General features: G+C 39.5%; 2 protein-coding genes across 2 annotated transcripts; one reads left to right on the top strand and one right to left on the bottom strand.

The window, feature by feature from the left end:
- Positions 1–254: 254 nt before the first annotated feature.
- LOC308077690 (uncharacterized protein) lies at positions 255–6,505 on the top strand. Its single transcript, XM_080418549.1, has 10 exons — positions 255–367; positions 3,119–3,178; positions 3,287–3,568; positions 3,708–3,968; positions 4,439–4,576; positions 4,922–4,937; positions 5,041–5,138; positions 5,501–5,551; positions 5,811–5,890; positions 6,033–6,505. The coding sequence occupies exons 1-9, from the start codon at positions 340–342 to the stop codon at positions 5,867–5,869; spliced, it is 993 nt and encodes a 330-aa protein (XP_080274675.1). The 5' UTR covers positions 255–339; the 3' UTR covers positions 5,870–5,890; positions 6,033–6,505.
- A 7,395-nt stretch (positions 6,506–13,900) lies between these two features.
- On the bottom strand, positions 13,901–19,541 carry nsa2 (NSA2 ribosome biogenesis homolog). Its single transcript, XM_080419295.1, has 6 exons — positions 19,385–19,541; positions 18,061–18,248; positions 17,177–17,327; positions 16,523–16,702; positions 15,127–15,319; positions 13,901–14,263 (listed from the first exon to the last, which is right to left on the bottom strand). The coding sequence occupies exons 1-6, from the start codon at positions 19,385–19,387 to the stop codon at positions 14,196–14,198; spliced, it is 783 nt and encodes a 260-aa protein (XP_080275421.1). The 5' UTR covers positions 19,388–19,541; the 3' UTR covers positions 13,901–14,195.
- Between the last annotated feature and the right edge of the window lie 82 nt (positions 19,542–19,623).

Below are 19,623 nucleotides of genomic sequence, written 5' to 3'. Positions count from 1 at the left end.
ACACACACACACACACACACACACACACACACACGCGCGCGCACAATTCTGTCAGGTTGTGCATGTAACTTCCATTTGTTATATATTTTTTCAAACAATATACTGGCACAGAAGCAATGTTACAAACATCAATTAGACCGTTTTCTACATATGGGTGTGTTCTGCATATTGGGCAAGTTAGGGTGCTGTGTGTGTGTGTGTGTGTGCGTGTGTGTGCGTGCGCGTCTGGTTGTGTGTGTGCGTCTTGGCAGGAAATGGACACATCGGCCAACAAGAAGCAGAAGTGTCTATGTCAAACAACGTAGCTGTGACTCAGTCAGTTTCAGTCAGGTTGTCATCATGAGATTTCTATCAGCCTATATTATATGTGAGTACTTTATTTCAAATGTTCAATCTTATTTTACATGTATTTAAGACAGAAATCCACATTTTGTACAAAACAAGGTTATTACAATTGTATTAAAAAAGTGTTTTTTTAATGGTAGCCCAGGCTTAAAATGTATAAACTATAAATGACTGGTTGTTGTGAGGTTTAGATGACATGTTAGTCAACCTGAGGTTCTATAGAACTCCAATTACATCAAGTGTGGTTAAAGTGTGGAGGTCTATCTGTATCATAGAAGGTCCTCACAGCTAACAATGTGGTTAAAGTGTGGAAGTCTACTTGTATAATAGAAGGTCCTCACAGCTAACATCCCCTCTCACCCTGTTGTGGAGAGACCAAACTTTATGCCAGCCTGTCAGGACCCAAGTTTTAAAGCTTGGCTAATCGAGAGTTAACAATGTTAGGAGACATAATTTGAAGACCAGATTCTCTTTCATTTTCTCAGTTGCAGCGATATAATCTATTATTACGTATTGATTGCTTTTTACTATGAGTGTAAAGTGTCTTTAGGTGACTTTATCAAACTAGAGGTACGGTAAGAAGGACTAATTATATGAAGATAAGTTGTTTCTCATTTTGCTCTGAGAAAAAGAGAGGAAAAGAATGAGCGTGAAATATTGAGAGAAACAGGAATTCTGAGAGAAAAACAGAAGAGAAAACACACTAAATAAATCTATGCAACTATCATTGCAAAGAAGCCCACATACTGTAGTTTACATTTACATTTTGTCTCCAGACAAACAGTAGGACTGTCCTCCACTAGAACTAATATGCTTCACCCCGCCCCCAAAAAAAAACAACAACAACAAACAAACAAACAAAGAAACAGACTAAAACAAAAAAACACATCTGTCTGTCTGTTGTATTGTGAACTAATTGGACAATGACATACTAAGGACCCTAGATAGAGCCAGAGCTCCATGAGAAAAACATCAACATTAACATAGGCCTTTTGCAGTTTGACAGCTGCATGCTAAGTTACACACAAAGAGAGTTTGAAAACATGACTAACTAGAAAAAGTGCTCCTCGGAGCACAGGTCTCCGCCAGGTCAGGTAGGTTATTGTGGGCCAGCAATGTTCAGAATTTGCCAATCAGGATGGAATATAAAAAATCGGACGGAACCATCTTGATCACTTGACTATAGAGATAATGTGTACTGATTTGCATGATGTTTGGACAAAATATGTAGGAGTAATATAAAAAATAAGAATCGGCCTCCTGGTGGCGCTATAATAGGGCAATGTGAAAAGGGTGGCGTTTGTTCTTCAACGTAGTGCGAATGTGCGTGCAAAGTTCCACCACAATCGGACGCTGCGTTCATGATTTGCGGCATTTTGTTCAAAACGGGCCACTCCTACAAACTTTAGATGTCAATGTTAGCGGAATATGAAAAATCAAATAGACCCATCTTGATCACATGACTATAGAGATCATGTGTACCGATTTGCGTGAAATTTGGATAAAATATGAAAGCTTAATCTCAAAATATGTGTTTTACATAAGTCGGCCTCCTGGTGGCGCTATAAAAGGCTAATGTGAAAAATGCAGGGCAGATGTTTTTCCTTGGCCTCTAGGGAGTATGCGTGCAAAGTTTCACGCAGATCGGTGCAGTTACAGTTAAAAATGCAAATTGGCCTTTTATAGCGCCACCATGAGGCTGATTTGAAAACGTTCAAGTGGCATTTGTTCCTCGGCCTAGTGGGAATGTGCGTGTGAAGTTTCACGGAAATCGCAAGCTGCGTTCATGATTTGAGGCATTTTGTTCAAAATGGACCAATCCTGCAAACTTTGGAAGCCAACCTTGGCCAATCAGGATGGAATGTGGAAAATCAAACAGATCCGTCTTGATCACATGACTATAGAGATACTGTGTACCGATTTGTGTGATGTTTGGATAAAATCTGTAGGAGTATTACAAAAAAATGGGTTTTGCACAAATCGGCCTCCTGGTGGCGCTATAACAGGCCCATGTGAAATATTTGGGGCAGAGGTTCTGAATTGGCATCCAGGGAGTGTGTGTGCACAGTTTCGCAGCGACCGGGCCAACGGTGCCTGAGATTAGCTGTTCACAGACAGATGGACGGACGGACACACAAACAAACGGACACACGGACGGACAGGGGGTAAAACATACTCTCTCGCCATGCCTTTCGGCCTGGTGGAGACAATAACTAAAGACTCATCCCATATCTGCTGGGTGAAGTACAACAATGTGCACAACACAGCAGCAACATTTGTGAGCTGTTGTGACAGGAGAAGGATGTCAAATAGAATTCAACCACCTTAAAGGAGTAGTTCACCCCAAAAATTACTTATTTTCTATCAATTACACACCTCACAAAGCCTTGAATTCATGGAGATGTTTTGTTTTTGTCGCATTCCTAAGCCAATAATTTGATGACCTGCGGAGTGACTCAAATGCAGGTCAATTGAGTCTCAAATTATTGTCTTAGGAATGCGACAAAAACAAAAAAAACTTTTGGGTGCCCTATTCCTTTAAGGACCTGCACTACCTGTATCGAGTTGACCTCGACACAAGACATTTGGAAACATTATTCCTAACAGCAAATTATTTTGTAAGCTAGTTTTTCTAAGTTGCAGTGTGATATAGCTCTGTTTGCACAATTCTTTATTCCCTTTCCCTTTAATTGTACATAACTCGTCTGTCTGTCTGTCTGTCTGTCTGTCTGTCTGTCTGTCTGTCTGTCTGTCTGTCTGTCTGTCTCTGTAGTGGTTAATTCCATGGTGACTGTCTCAGCAGAAGTTCAAAGCAGTGGTGATGTTATGAGAGGTGAGTCTATTTGTCTTCTACTGACCAGTTGTTCAAATCATCCACAACTATCAATGGAACCAGGGAACGTTTAACAAGAAATATGTTTTCTCTTTCTCTGCCCCCCAGCCTTTCTCACATTCAGTCCTGACAGATCTCAGTTCTTTTATTCCGAGTCTGTCTTTATGGGCTGTGAGGACAGACAGTCTAACTCTACTGACTGGAGAGTGAAGAGGACCGACATCTATAACTTCACCTCAGAGTGTTATGGTCGTCGTTTAAAATACTGGAGGCCGTTGAGGATGAACACCACAGCAGGATGTCTTGTCAGGACAAGATTCAGTGGAGTTTACTGGTGTGAGTCTTCAGAGGGAAAGAGTAACACTGTTAATGTCACTGTGACTGCATATGGTACGTTCAGCAAATCAACAACTTTGATCTGTTGTTTGTTTAAGAGTCTTTCATGTCAAAACTTTAACATATTGGCATAGGGTTGCTCAGTGTGTGGTCAAATGTTTCTTCTATTCATATGTTATTTATCATTGTTCAGGTAGACTTGTGATCCTGGGGATGACTGTACTTCCTGTGATGGAAGGAAGTGATGTCACTCTGCACTGCTTGTACGAAAATAGGACAACGCGGCAACCATCCTCTGACCTCCCAGCTGATTTCTATAAAGATGGATCCCTCATTAGGACTGAGTCTACAGGACAGATGACCATCCACAGTGTTTACATGTCTGATGAAGGATTCTACAAGTGTAACATCTCTGACCTTGGAGAGTCACCAGAGAGCTGGATGGATGTGAGAGGTGAGATCCTTGTATCGCACACACACTATATGAAGAGTAATGAAACTAAGGACTGAGAGGTTGACAGTCAAATTGCAAACTAAAGCCATAGCTTCCCAAGGGGCTATATTGCAGTTCACTAATCAGCACAGCTAAAGTGGCAAGATGAGGTCAGCTGACACTGTCAGTGACCTCTCTGCTTAACCCTCTGAGGTCTGGAGTTTAGATTAGATTAAGGAACAAACCATCAAACAAGGATGAAACTCAACCACCAAACATAGTGCATTTGAGAAAATTGTGTGTTTGCAAAGTCACTAGTGAATTTGAGAAAAGGTGCCACTAACCAGGATTTTTTAGCTATTTTCAGTGAAGATGGGATATTTTGGTGTAGAAGGAAATATAGTGGACCTAGTATAGAGCCCTGGGGGACCCCAGTCAAGTTTTATAGGGTTTAAATGGTGAAGAGGAATCTGTGTGTCATTCTGTTTCAGATTCTCCGGCCTCCAAAGACAACGACCAACCAGACCCTCCCTTTTCCTCTCTGCCTCCATATTTCTACCTTCTGGTGGGGGCTGGAGTCTCCATCTTTCTGCTGATTCTTGGTCTGTGTCTCTGGAAGAAATGCAGAGGTACTTCACTGATGTTCGCCCACACACACGCACACACGCACACACACACGCGCACACACACACACACACACACACACACACACGCACACGCACACGCACACGCACACAGCCATTTAGAGAAGCTCTAATATTCTACAGGATGTGATGTAACTGTGTTCTGTACAGTTTGGAGTCTATTACTGAAAGTGTTTTTTGCTCAACATTTTAAAACACATGCAATATTATGTCTACTTTCTACATGTCTGTGCAATATCATTATGATAAATGACTTATTTCATCACAGCTTATGCACTTCCAATACTGTTCACATTCATCATGCTGTATGTGGCCTTGTTTTTTTTACAGATCCATGTAGTGTCACGTAAGTACAGTATTGATCTCTGTCTATTTGTCAACATGACAGCATAGATTCCATCTGGTTTTATACTTCATTTCTGTTAAATGTTTATCTTTTTTTATTTCAGACCTGTTCAGTCTCAGGGAACCAATCAGGGCCCAGCTGTGAATCAGAGGACCAATCAAAGAGGGGCTCCTGATGATGTGTACTGCTCACTGCAGCACGGTTAGTCTGACAGACAGATAGACAGACAGTTATTGATCTCTGTGGTTACATTCAGGTGTCATAGCAGCAACAGCAGTAAGTGTGAAACACAGGATAGGTACAGGTAAGAGTAGAGAGATAAGAATATGTTTTAAGTTAACATAATGTATTAAGGACACTGGTTAAGGACACTTCTGACAAGGACCACTGTGTCTCATTTGAATCTAAATTAATTGATAACTTTGTAGATGAATATAAGTCCATCCGTTCAGATGTGTGTGTTTCTCCTACTAATTAGCAGAATAATTAACACAATTGAAACCATGTTTAGAATACAACAATAATCAATTTGTGCGCTTTAATATTCATTTGTTTACCTTTAGGCAACACAAGTGTCTATGGAGTATTGAAGAGATCTGATGACTATGAAAATGGTACAGTACATAGACTACTGTTTACATGTTCTCATGTCATACTGTTGTCCAGAATTATTCATAATTTTAAGTGATTGTTGAGTAAATTGCCAATAAGCAGAGACATCTGTGATTTATTAAGATGGAGTGGGAACTGAACTCAGTGAAAGACACAACTATTAACCAAATGAGAGATGAATACACCAACATATTCATCATACTGTTCAACTACGACCCACATTCTACAAAGCTGCTAATTGTCTTTCAACTCATGTTTCAGTCACAGTATCACCAACACCTAAATCTGAAGTTGATCCAGTTTATTCTAATCAGGAATAAGTCTACAAAGTGGATGTGGAGGTAATGCTATGTGAATCATCTGCATATGTTTTTAATATCTTTAAGCCCTATATTCCACAGTTAATTGAGTGTTATGACAGTAGATAATACTAGACTACATTGTACTGCATGTCCAACATTCTATCCTGTAACTTTGTTTCAGGTCTTCAGATCGAGACGTGTAGGACGGACAACCCACCATGACAGATGGTTCAAACATCAAATCACCATAGAAATAAATGTTTATGATAATGATAATATGTGCTGGCATGACTGTGGGATGACTGTCACTTTATGCATCAACTGTGGCAATGTCCAGAGGTTAAAGATCTTGGATAAATGTAAAATATATAATTTGTGCAAACTATTGTATACTATTGTAAGATAGAGAAACCTCAAAAGACTTACATTGATTGGATTAAACTTTCTCTCAATTAAAACAGACAATACCAATTGGAAGGTAAGGATATTTGATAAATTAGGATGTACATTAATAACACCCAGTGTAGATTGAGAGTCTATTTTCCTTTTCTTTCTTGAGTATAGACACATGCATGTGGTCTTTGTAAATGAGCATACATGGTGCCGGTTGCTGGTCCACAAAACCATGATGATATTATATGTTAATGTATTATATCACACCTCCCAAAATGTGAAAGTTTTTGTTTTATGGTAAATATGTTTTCAAGTGGTCTTAAGAAAATGTATTGTTCACTCTCTCCACTGGGGGCCTATTACACAAAAGGAGAATTAAATAAGCCTGGATTTAAGTCAAATCCAGGTTTGACAAAGTCTGGTCCGTACAGCCTGGTTTATTCCGTTCCATGAACGCCAAGCCAGGCTGAAAAGGAGCGACTTTGTCGAGCTAGACCTTGTCAAGCCAGGCTGTGTCGAGCCAGGATGGTAAAGCCACGCTTCACGTATTCCTATAAAAGACAATGACAGTCGATAGCAGAATCCTTGAACTTGACCAATCATGGAGCCCAAAACCAGAGCGGCGTTCTTCTCTGTGGCTGAACAGCAGCAGTGCAGCAGCTCATCCAACAGTGGCGTTCCCAGGAATTACATTTAGGGCAGGTGAGATTCCCCCTCAGGGAAAAATCTCGGGGGAAACAAGTTAACAACAATACTACACACACTGACTGAAAAAACTGACTGAAAAACGTTAATAAAAACAATATTCAAGTATAATCAATAAATCAATTATTCAGCGGTGGTCTCTTCATGTTGTAGTTTAGTAATGAATGGCTCAAGCTGCTATCAGAGCCCCTTTTATGCCAGGTGAGTACAGGTGATGGCCCAGACCCCCACCCCTGGCACTCCTGGTTTTGATTGATTGATGTACTTTATTTAGTAAGACATGAGAACAGTACATGACAGTACATAACAGTACATGGAAGTACAAATTCACAATACAAGGTCTACTAAACTGGAAATCTCATTAAGCACTGAGCTTGTTTAAGATGAGAACCCCATGCACACAAATCATGATGAAATGTTACCCCATGAAGACAAAGGCATACATTTGCATCTATCACTATATAGGCGAGGGTCGCTCTGCTATACGGCTACGGTGGTGATTAGCTGCCTGCCCGCGTGAATGGACGAGGAGGTGGGCTAATGGTCCGACGGCCACTATTCTGTTTGGATTTTTTTCACTGCCTGTTTTTCAGTCTTTTACTTCATTTTCTAGGGGAGGCGAGATTTTAGTTCCTGCCTCTACGGTCTGTACGCCACTGATAGCGTCACAATCATTTTTAACCACTTAGCTTTGGCTATTCAAAAATAGCAGATCTACAAGCTCATAGAGTGCCGAGTGCCGCGCTATGAGCTTGTAGATCTGCGAGTTTTGAAAAATCTTGAAAATTTGTGCACATCTTTGAAATATATACATTTTACACAATATACATTTTAAAGCGAACATTTTTAACTCAAATCTTTGCTTCTGGGGGTCCCTGGCACAAAACATTTTCAGATGGGGGTCCGCGCTCAAATGTATATCAATTTAGGGGTGCTTGGCATGAAAAAGGTTGAAAACCACTGTTCTAAAAAAACATCTCCATGAATTCAAGGCTTCATGGAGTGTGTAATTGATAAAAAATAAGTTTTTTTTGGGGTGAACTATTCTTTTAAGTGTCTTGTTCAGGGACACTTTGACACATTGTTGAGATCTGGGATCGAACCTGGGATTTCTGGCTTGTCAGGCATGCTCTCTAACCATTCAGCTATGGCCACATCATCAGCAGAGATTCTGAGGCAGTTCTACTCTGTAGTAAAGGGGTTTCAGGGGAAACCAGCAAAATGAGGAATAATATAATAAAAGACTGTCTTGCTAATAAAGCGTCGTGTCTCTCATTTTTTACAATGTATTTGATATTACCTTTATATTATTTAATAAATTATGCATTTCATCCTCTATATATTGTCCAGCGACCTTTATGATAAAGGCGAAAAAATATAGTAGACCCGTGGGAGCCAGATTGCTCAGATGCCCACTTCACGCAGATAGCTACGCGAGACGCGAGATTATACAGATACGGGAAGTAAACCGTAGATGGTGTGTCTTGCCGATTTTTGTTACGCGAGTCTTGTTATTTTTTTTATTTTTTTCGGGCTCTTTTATTGCTACTTTTAACTTTTTAATGGATCCTATGTAAGTAAAGCCTAATAAAAGTGTCAAACCCCCAGAATCCACCAGAATTCTGGAAATTACATCTACTCTGTTAAAAAAAATCCTGGGGGGGGGGGAGGACTCCCAGCGTGGGAAAAGAATCTCCTGTTATCGGACGGTCTGAGGTTGGCAGGTATGGGTAAGCCCCTTGAGATCATGCAGCATCTGGTTTTCAAGGGATTCCAAAATAATGAACCCTAATAATGAACCCTGACCATGAGTGGATGTATTTGCAGATTCAATTGTTCTGTCAAGGTGAGAAGTGTTAATTTCAAAGATCTATGTTATCAAAAATGCCTGGTGGTGCAAGAGAAAAGCTGAGGTTCCTCAACTAGAAGTTTGTGGGTTTGAATCTTGGTTCCGGTGAATATTTATTTTTGGTCAAAGTAAAAAGTTCAATTGGCCTATTATTATATTGCACATTTTATTGCAAGAGTGTTTGAAAATAGCAGCTCTACAAGCGACGCGTTGTGAGCTTGTAGATAATAGGCGATGCATATGAAGGAGGTTGCTTATAATTGTGGTCTTTTCCTAGACCTGGTTGCCTATTTCTGTCACAAAATATGGCAACACTGACGTCCGAGTCAGACGACGTCGATATGACGTTCCACTGTAACCATCAAAAAGACATCCATACAACAACGCCGACACGCTGTTCATACGACGTCTATACGACGTCCAGGTCAGACCTCAGTAACTACAAAAAAAAAACAAAACCAACCAGACATCTTATACAACGCCGATACGCCGTGCATACGACGTCTACACGACGTCCAGGTCAGACCTCAGTAAGTGGTCTCATGTTGCCACGACACCTCCTGGCTGAAAAAAATCAATCCATTGTTTTATGTCAAGGACCCCCGAATTAATGTATTTGGCCGTGGATGTGGACCCCCATACAAGATTTGTGTTTTTAAAATGTTTTAATTTAAACTATTTAAATACAACACTGTTTGAGAAACTAGTTGAAAACTCTATAGCCACCAAATGTTTCCAAAGTGACAATAACAGCCACTGTACTTGATTACAAAAAAATAGTATAGTTCTGGTTGATTAAAACTGCTATAGTTTTGGTCATAAAACTAAGAGATTAGTTAGTGGATGTATTTGGAGATTCAGTCAACCTGTCAAGGTGAGAGGTCTTAACTTCAACCATCTATTTTATTAGAAATGTCTGGTGGTGCAAGAGAAAAGCTGAGGTTCCACATCCATGTGATTGAGGGTTTGAATCTGGGTCCCGGTGAATATTTATTTTTGGTCTTTGGTCATATATGTTTAACCGTGTGTACAGATTACAGTTAATATAGGAATATAAGACTTTATTTATATGATAGAAAGCAATTTTGCATGTACAATATAAATATTAATATATTGTCTGTCGGGCGGAAACCTCATTATGGCCAAAACTGTTACTTTTCAGCATAAACATTCTAAAATAGCAAAAACAGCAGATCAAGGTAAAAAAAAACAAGACTCGACTTTCAAAAAGCATTAAGCATTGGTTCTCAAAGTGGGGTCCTTGTGGGGGGGGGGGTTCCAGGGGGTCCCCAGCAAAATGTTATTAAATATGGCTCTTTTATTGCTACTTTTAACTTTTTAATGGATCCTATGTAAGTAAAGCCTGATAAAAGTATCAAACTCCCAAAATCCACCAGAATACTGGAAATGACATCTACTCTGTTAAAAATGTCCTGGGGGGGGGACCCCCAGCGTGGTCAAGAACCCCCCCGGGAAAAGATCTCCTGTTAGAATGGTCGTTGGGATCGGACCTTAGTTGAACCCATGACACGCTGTCAAGCTGGATCACCAATATATGTGATATAGACCTGGACCGCTAGGCCAGTAGGCACCTCAACATTATAACTTTTTGGTAGGATCAGGACCCATAATTAGTCAACACAAATCTTGTATTGAGGTCCACGGCCAAATACATTAATTCGGGGGTCCTTGATAATATATATTAAAAAATAAAAAGTTTGAGAACCACTGTAGCTACTACACTACACTATATCACCAAAAATACAGAATATTATTATATCAGTGGGGGGGACATTGAGCAAATGTCAACATGAGCAATATACTTGATAGTCATGTGACTCATAAATAATAATAATAATAATAATAGTAATAATAATAATAATAATAATAATAATAATAATAATAATAATAACAATAATAATAATAATAATAATAATAATAATAATAATAATAATAATACCAGCTAACATCCCTGCCTTGTTGACATAATTATTTTAGCCTGCTTTACATTATGTTCTTTATGGTAGTTAGTTAATAACAATCATATTTGATTTATTGAAGTGAAGGAATATATTCAACTATTTCTTTATACATTTTGCAACGCACTACCCCCATTGTGTGCACAACCATATGACGTCCATACTACGTTAATACGTCCATACGCCGTGCATACGCCGTCTGAGTCGGACCTCACTAGTTGCAAAAAAAGGGGAAACAGCGCCCCCTGCGACGTCGTATGGACGTCCAAAACGGACGTCCAAACGACGTCTGAGTCAGGACCTCAGTCAGTAAGTAGCTAGACTGAGTGAGGTCCTCACTCGGACGTCGTTTGGACGTCCGTTTTGGACGTCCATACGACGTCGCAGGGGGCGCTGTTTCCCCTTTTTATTTACATGGGTTCCCAGATTGCCGTATTTGTGCAACGTTGAATTATGGGTTTCGTATTGAACTTTTAAGTGTTTACATGGCTTTTCCCAACCTGTAGCCTAAGTAACTCATGAAAACTATTATCTTCTGTATCTGTGATGCCAAAAATTAGGTCATACAGTGAGGTGACAAAATCCAGCCCTGAAAAAATGTAATCAATGCCAATGCAACAGTTATGCAACAAATTATAAAGAACACTTAGTTGGTTATTTATCTTATCTTTTGACATTGTGTAAGTGTAATCATACCCTGACTGAGCTAGTGAGCCCAGTATTAACAGAGTATGATTCAAATGCCAAATGAGCAACCCAAGCAAGCACACTACATATGCTGGTTATTGGTTTAGTAAATAGATTTAGTGAGAAATTGTATTCTGTGGTGGCCAGTGGTTCTCAAATAGTGGGGTCCGGGGACCCCAGGGATCCTTGAGGGGGAAAACCCTATGCCTGACATTTTACAAAATCAAAACTATCAAGTCAATAGTTGGTCAATCAAAAGAAACCATCCATTGGCTTTTGTACAAGAGTAGAGCCCCGTGGCCTATACTTTACAGCAGGGAGAGATAATTGAATTAGATGGTTTTGAATTTCTTTATGTAAAACAACTGTGAGTGTGATTTGAACATGGAATCTCTGTGCTGAGAGTCTGAGCATTAGATAGGAAAGAACAGGGAGGGATTAGAACCCACAACCTCTGGATCATGTACACAGCAGCTCTACATAGTGAGCTATTACCTGACTGCTGTGACACAGCTTTTGTTCTCATTTGTCTATTTTCTCCTGAAATAGGTGGTGACTGGATTTTAACCAGCACAATCCAACAGGAAACACTCCGGATATCATCGAAAATTATCCGCTGCCCCACTTTACCGGGACACTTGACTCTGCTTTCTGTGCTGTTTTGAAGTTGTTCTTCTGGAAGTCAGTCTTCCAGAAAAGCTTCAAATTAAAGAGCAGATGGAATTCGAACCCACAACCTCTGGATCATGTGCACATGTGCATGTGTCTATTGACTCCTGGTTTTTGTTTTGTAACAACTCTATTCTTTCCTGAATTAGGTGGTGACTGGATTTGAACCAGCACAATCCAACAGGAACAAGAGTGACTGAGTGATGGTGTAGTGGTGGTCTATTGATCAGACTTCCAGCACAGACACATGTTCAAGTCCCAGTCCTCCTATAGTTCAATGCTGGAGTATTTCAACTTAATAACTGAAGGCTAACATAGAAAAGAATGCTTCAAGATTACTAGAATGTACAAGTACTTGAACTGAAGTACTGAAAAATTATTAGTTTCACTTTTTCACATTAGTTTGATATTATTGAGGCAATTTACCTTTTGTTAATTTATTTGTGTTTTTTTTTCCTGTTACCATTTTGATTTGTTCAGTTGAAAAAAAATAATAATTGAGGAACATCTATTTTTTGTTGTATTGCATCATAGGTTTGAAAGCTGTTTTGGTTGGGTGACCCCCTGGAACCCCCCCCCCCAAGGACCCAAGTGGGGAAACTCATTGGTTTGTGATCAGATTTACTGCTTAAAGGGCAAGACCACTTTGGTATAGGAGGTTTGGGTTGTGAAGTTACCTTGCCATCATGATGTAACTCCAAAGGTGGACAAGAAATCAAAAATAATTTATCCATTGACTGGAAATTGATAATTTAAAATATCTCCTCATTGATTTACATTGTACAGTGAAGAGGGTCTTTTAAACCTGTAACTAATAATTTATATATATATATATATATATATATATATACACGTCAGATAATATATAATATTTTAAAAAATCGGTAATATATTATCAAACATTTTAACAATATGAACTATAGTGTTAACAGTGACAATGACATATCACATGTGTCATTGTGAAACAATTATGATTCATGGTCACACTCTATTTCAGTAATATAATTAAATCAGCTTTCATGTAACAGATTCATCGCTAATCCTGGCTAAATTAAGCCAGGATAGGTGTTAAATCCAGGCTTAACCCCTAATTCTGCTTTCGTGAAATAGGCCCCAGGCCTGGTCCCTAGGGGGTCTCCTCTTCTATCCATGTAGGGAAGGGATACCAAAATGTATCCAATCAGCGAGAGAGAACTTATACAAGATAAACAATTGAAACCAGAAATTATGAAACAAAAGAAAAGAATGAGCAGATAACTGGAACACACTGTATATTTTTCTTATATTAAAGCCAGTAAATGACCTGTAATCACATTTTTTTTTTTTTTAACAAACATTCACTTACTACCCTTTAATCGCAGATTAATATTTGTTATTTATTTTAATATAAACTGCAGTGATGTATGCTAGGTTTATACAAGTACTTCTGAGTGGCACAATGGGAGAGGTCTGGTAGAGATAACAGTTGAGGATACCATTGCATGACAGAACAGTGATTCTCAACCTTTTGTTTGATATGCATTAGGCTAGGGACCCCCATTTGATACAATATTTTTCCATCTCTGGGACCCCAATCGACACTGTAAAACCCTGTGATTAACTATGAGAGTGTACACATGGAACCCTCACGGGTCCATTTGGTTCCATGTGTACACTCTCAGAGCTACAGACCCGAAGGTTCCATTTGGACCCCTGGTGGTCCCGTACCCAACATTGAAAAACAAGTGATATAGAACGTTAACATTACAAGTTCCCAAGGCAAACGTGTTAACATTATACAACTTTATTTCTGTGTTTAAGGTTTAAGCCTTTAAGGCATCAATAAACATGGCTTGGATTTGTTTTATTCAGTTTATTACAAAATACTCAATGACGAAATGTCACACCAACCCCCTTCACTTTGCGTTTCATTTTGCTTTGAGATTTAGTTCAGTTGCAGAAATATCTTCCAATGGTTTTCAGGTGATCCCGTGATTTGATGCTCCATCCATGTGTTGTTGAAACTCCAAATGTACTATGAGTGGTGTAATCAAGTACAGTCAGTCTGTATAGAAGAGTCCTTTTACACAAGCAGAACAGCATTAATGCAGCCATCGTTCTCTGGGTTATTTGTGCACTGGGCATATTTACCTGGAGAATAAAAAAAAAAGAGAAAAGACCTTTAACACATTCCATGCCAGAGTTTAATCTCATAATGTACTCACCAGTGCCAGCGTTTTATTGTTGTTTTTTAGTTTTTTTCATGTCGCCACAGACCTCGCTAAATAAGTTAAAAGTGCGCGTTCATTTGGTTCTAAACACACAGCGGATCCGTGAGAAACGGCGAGCGAAAACAGTTTCCAAATCCGTGCCGCCATCTTGAAGCTACAGCCGATAAACGGTAAACAGTGATCAGCGAGGAGAAAAACAACAACCAGAGAAAATCGAGTTTTAAACAGGATCCCAGACAGGAAGCGGATACGATCGAAAAAACCGGAACCCGAATAATTCCGTTTCCGACCGGAAACCGGAAACGGAAATGGATCAAAAAAATTCGGAAAGTGCACCTGGGGCACTTAACATGGGAATCGGCGGTTCGCGTAGATCTACGCGACTGGCACGCTGCGGCTTTAAATAGGTTCGCGTAGATCTACGCGACTGGCATGCAATGTGTTAAGCTACCACATATATTACACTATAATAAAGTGTTTTGCAGTGTACAGGATCATCAGACTTGAGTTCTGTGCACACTACATTTGCAGCTTATTTGAAGAGGTCACATCAGTATTCAGTATACAGTATGGATTTCTAGTCATGTGGCCATTTTAAACACTTAAACCCTATACTAGGCGGCTTACTTTTCCCCTGTACACAAAATATATTCGCAGAGAATAGCCGATCAGCAAGCTCAGGATGTGTGTGACGTAGATTGGCTATGATGTAGATCAGGTATTTCTTGCCAAATGTTCGCCCCCAGGATAGGGATGTGGTTAGAAACACAATTGAACACTCACCCCAGATGACCTTTCCTCCTTGTGTAACCAAGCCCAGCTCACTGACGTTGACTTCGATAACGGTTCCCTTGGTGATGACTCCCAGGGACGTGTAGAGAGGAGATGAAGGGTTCTTCTTCACTCCAAGGATGGGGAGGCAGAAAGTGGCTTTCAACTCTGGATGGGTGACGTGGGCCTTCTTAAAACGCAAACCCTGGAGGAGATGGAAAAGAGAAAATGGTTACTCAGGTTGTAAGAGCCATGTTTTCTATTTGATGACATCACTGCAAGGGCGCGGTCAAGGCCAAGGTTGCCATGGTATTTAAACAGGTCTGAAATCAAGGGCAGGTGTTGCTGATGGGAGGCAAACAGTTTTTTGACTGTGTTAACACATTAACCGCCAAGAACGTAGTCCTACGGTCCGTTAAATCCAACTGTTAAGCGCCGAGACCGTAGCCCTACGGTCCACGGTCTTTTCGCGCTATTCACTTCCGGGTTCACTTTCGGAATTTTTTTGATCCACTTCCGTTTCCGGTTTGATGACCGGAAATAGAATTATTTGGGATCCGGTTTTGACGATCACGCCCGCTCCCATTCTACAGACGAAACTGAAACTCAATTCTCTTCCTGTAGTTTTTTCTCCTCGCATTTCACTGTTTAACGTAATCCGCTCTAACTACAACATGGATGCCCCGTTTGACACGCGATCTTCACTGGGAGATACAGGGAGATCTCGCGGATGTAAACAGACCGTGTAGAGCTCAATCTTAAGGATTTTAACAAGATCTATGGCGACATGAAAAAAACAAAAAAACAACAAAAACACCTTGGCACTGGTGAGTACATTATGAGATTAACCTCTGGCGGTCGATGTGTTAACAGGGCTGTTGGTTTATTTATGTATTTGTATGCTAAAGTGATTGGCACGGCTAAGCTACCAAGAAATAAAGTGTTTATGTATAAACTTTACGGACGGTTTGGACATCAGTCTTTTGAGCACACGTCAAAAACAAACCCTAGCCGTCGGCAACCAGTAGCGCCCAAAAGTATTGGACTTTTGACACTACACAGGTATTTAAAAAACCGGGAAATCGGTGTCATTTTAGATTTTTGCGTTGGCTATTCAAAAGTAGCAGATATACAAGCTCACATCTGCTGTACATCTGCTATTTTTTAACATTTTTGAAAAATCTTGAAAGTGTGAGAACTACTGATTTAGAAGGCATTTGTAGAATCGGCCTCAGGTCTTTTATGTGTTACAGTTTAGCCATCATTTTCTATCACAACTGTATCTTCTCACAGTTTGAAGTGCTGTATAGTCTAATGTTCAGTGTACAAGTCTACAATAAAGTCAGGCGAGGACCTGTGAAAAACATACAAAACAGAAAGATGCAGGACACGTTGTGTTCCATCTTACCATGGGTCTGATGAAACGCTCATATTTAGGAGGCTTTCGAGTGAAGCCATCACCAACAAAGCACACTTTGGTGACCATCCTCTTCCAGGCTTTCTTTTGCCTCTTTCCGGTCTTGAGGACTTTGAGCACCTCCGTCTCTCCTTGGGCTCGCACCTTTGGCAGGGGTACCTCCCATTTACCCTATACAGAAAAAAAGAGAAAAGACAATTAGTTCAACATTTAGCACAGTATGTCTGTTTACTTTACACTTTACACTATCGTTTAATATTCTTGTAGACTATCATATTGATTTCTTTTTCGATTAATCAAATAATCGAGAAGTGTTTTTTATCAATGAAAAAGACGAATAGATTTTTTATAATTGCCTAAATTGATTAGTCTTAAGCCCCGTTTAGTAATTCATCACCCAACGGTGTCACACAGAAATAGCAGATCTACAAGCCCACATTGCATCGCGTTGCAAGCGATGACGTTTATTTCACCTAAAGTGAAGAATTATTTTTATTATTGATAATTTGTTATAATCAATATTTGCAGTCCTGCTTTAAAAAGCCTATCTGTAAACGGTACATAAAACATGTTGGCCATTCAGAGAGCATCACAGTGCCTCAAATCCAAGGAGAATCAAAGTGACGCAAGCGTCGAACGACTTACAGCCTTCTCTTTCCTCTTCTGCTTGATCATGTTGGAGAGGACCTTGGCACGGGACTGTCCCTCTCTGTCCAACAGGTAGGCTGGCACGGCTCCCTCAGGGGTCTTGTCGTCATTCTTCTGCTTGGTCTTTCTCTGTTCATGCATTTTGATGCTGCAAAAATGTGCAAGAACACGTTGATTCCCTATGCAATCCCTTTAAACATTATTTTGGGCACGGTTCAGAAGGTTATTTTCACTTAATGATTCTTCAATCAAAGTGAGGAATAACATGTTTACACCGTCCATCATAGATAAAGTTTTACCACCATCATAGGTAAAGGTTACCACAATAAAAGACTTGTATACTGATGGTGATTTTTTCCCCTAATTTAGTTTTGTTTTAATCTTCATGTTCCACCCAAAACTATATTAAAGGAGGAGTTCACCCAAAAAATGACTTATTTTCTATCAATTGCACACCCCATGAAGCCTTGAATCCATGGATTATTATTTTTTTGTGGCATTCCTAAGCCAATAATTTGATTCCCGTCTCCTACCGCCTAATGTATCCGGTCATCAAATTATTGGCTTAGGAATGCCGCAAAAACAAAACTAAATCTAAATCCATGAATTCAAGGCTTCATGGGGTGTGCAATTGATAGAAAATAAGTCATTTTTTGGGTGAACTTCTCCTTTAACTATATTCTAGGGTTCAATCCAAGTTCTAAAGGGGTAATTAACACAATATGTCCATCCTCAACTCACATAATTTGGACCATTTGATTTAAATAAAGAAATCTGTGGGAAGAGGACCTAAATATGCAAATAACTGATGGAACGTGGCAAATAGATTAGACTATTTTCGTAGAATAAATTAGGCATTGGACTGATGTGTGTGTACTCACGTCTTCTTCATCTGGATCTTCTCAGAATGCCTCTGTTTGTGGTAGAGCTTGGCCTTCAGTCCGATCATCTTCTTGGCTTTGTGGGAGCGTTCATGGACCTCACGGCTTTCCTTCTTCCTCTTCCTCTCGTGGTGATCCAGGCGGTAGCCATGCCGCTTGCGGGCCAACTCAATGTGTTCGTTCTGAGGCTGCAGAAGACAAAAAACAAACAGATTAGATTCAGTGAGATTTCTTTCAGAAGAAGTTAATCACCAAGCAAGCACAATAGATGTACAAGACATCAGAGCCACGTTCCAGCTTCTGCAAGCTCACAATGTTGACATTAGATGTTGATAACAAGAACAGCAGAGCAGCTTCAAACACCTTAAGCTCTAGGTCTAGGACACTGTATGGACAAAAAGTTTCTCTCGTCTTGTTATGTATTGAATAAATATAAGCTGTTGTATCCAGTACCTTGATTTATTTTTTTCTTACTATTATTAGTGTCTTTAATTACTATTACTTATGCTGGTACAATGTCTGATGTGTACACTTTTTGAAAGTATAAAATGATGAAGTGATTAAAACCAGTTAAAGACAAAAGATAAGCCCTATTGGAATATCCAAAATCCAGGACGATATCTAGTCTCATACTGCAATATCTATACATTGCCTAGCCCCAAATACATTATGCATCTGTTATTTATATTATTTATATTTCTTATGCCCACTGCCCAGCCATACTTCAAATGACTAGCCATATATTCTCAGAGCATAGATTAGAGTTTTGAATAATTATTTTATAATGATTTTCCATAACTTTCAGCTGATAAACACACTGAGATGTCAAACTTAGGCAGCACATTCTGTACTCAGTACTCTGCCAGGATACAGGATAGGTGGGCAATAGGGACATATGGGCACCTCAATGTAAAATTGGCTATTTTGTCCAAAATGTAAAAAGAAAAAAGTGAAATGAGTATACATGATGTGAACATGCACTGTAAATCATTATCAGACTTTGTATCCTTCAACTTCTTGTTTAGCTATGCCCCAAAACAGGTTTTGAAGCAATTTGTAGCAATTGTAGAAATATTAGACCTTAATTGTCGAATGATCAATCATGTTATATCATGTATGCTTTAATTTACTTAAACTATTTCCCAACTATATATATTTTTACATTTTGGGAAAAATAGCCAATTTTACATGGAGGTGCCCAGATGTCCCTAGTGCACACCTCTGTGCCACATGTAGCTAAAGGCTGTTAGCACAATATGCTATGTCTTGTCCTACTGACTTAAAAAGTACGACGGGGCAAAGTATACAGAGTATAATTTCTTACCATGTCGTTGTCTTAGATGTTAACAGTTACAGTGAACAGGTTTCAGGTGTGATCTTTAGATGGATGTTGGGGTTTAATGTAATATTTTTGTTGACGTTCGGGGGCTAGGCTGTTGTTTTCCCCGAACTAATGTTAAAGAGGAAGTACGTCATACACACGTGTCGACTTGTGCGTTGGTTGAGAGTCACCGGGTGGAAACCATGGAAACAATCAACACGGTCCTAGGACATAATATAATA

The sequence above is a fragment of the Gymnoscopelus braueri genome (assembly GCF_963280865.1).
Source record: "Gymnoscopelus braueri genome assembly, chromosome: 22".
Lineage (NCBI taxonomy): Eukaryota > Metazoa > Chordata > Actinopteri > Myctophiformes > Myctophidae > Gymnoscopelus > Gymnoscopelus braueri.
The sequence above is the reverse complement of the archived record's forward strand: the minus strand, read 5'-3'. Positions and strand labels throughout refer to the sequence as shown.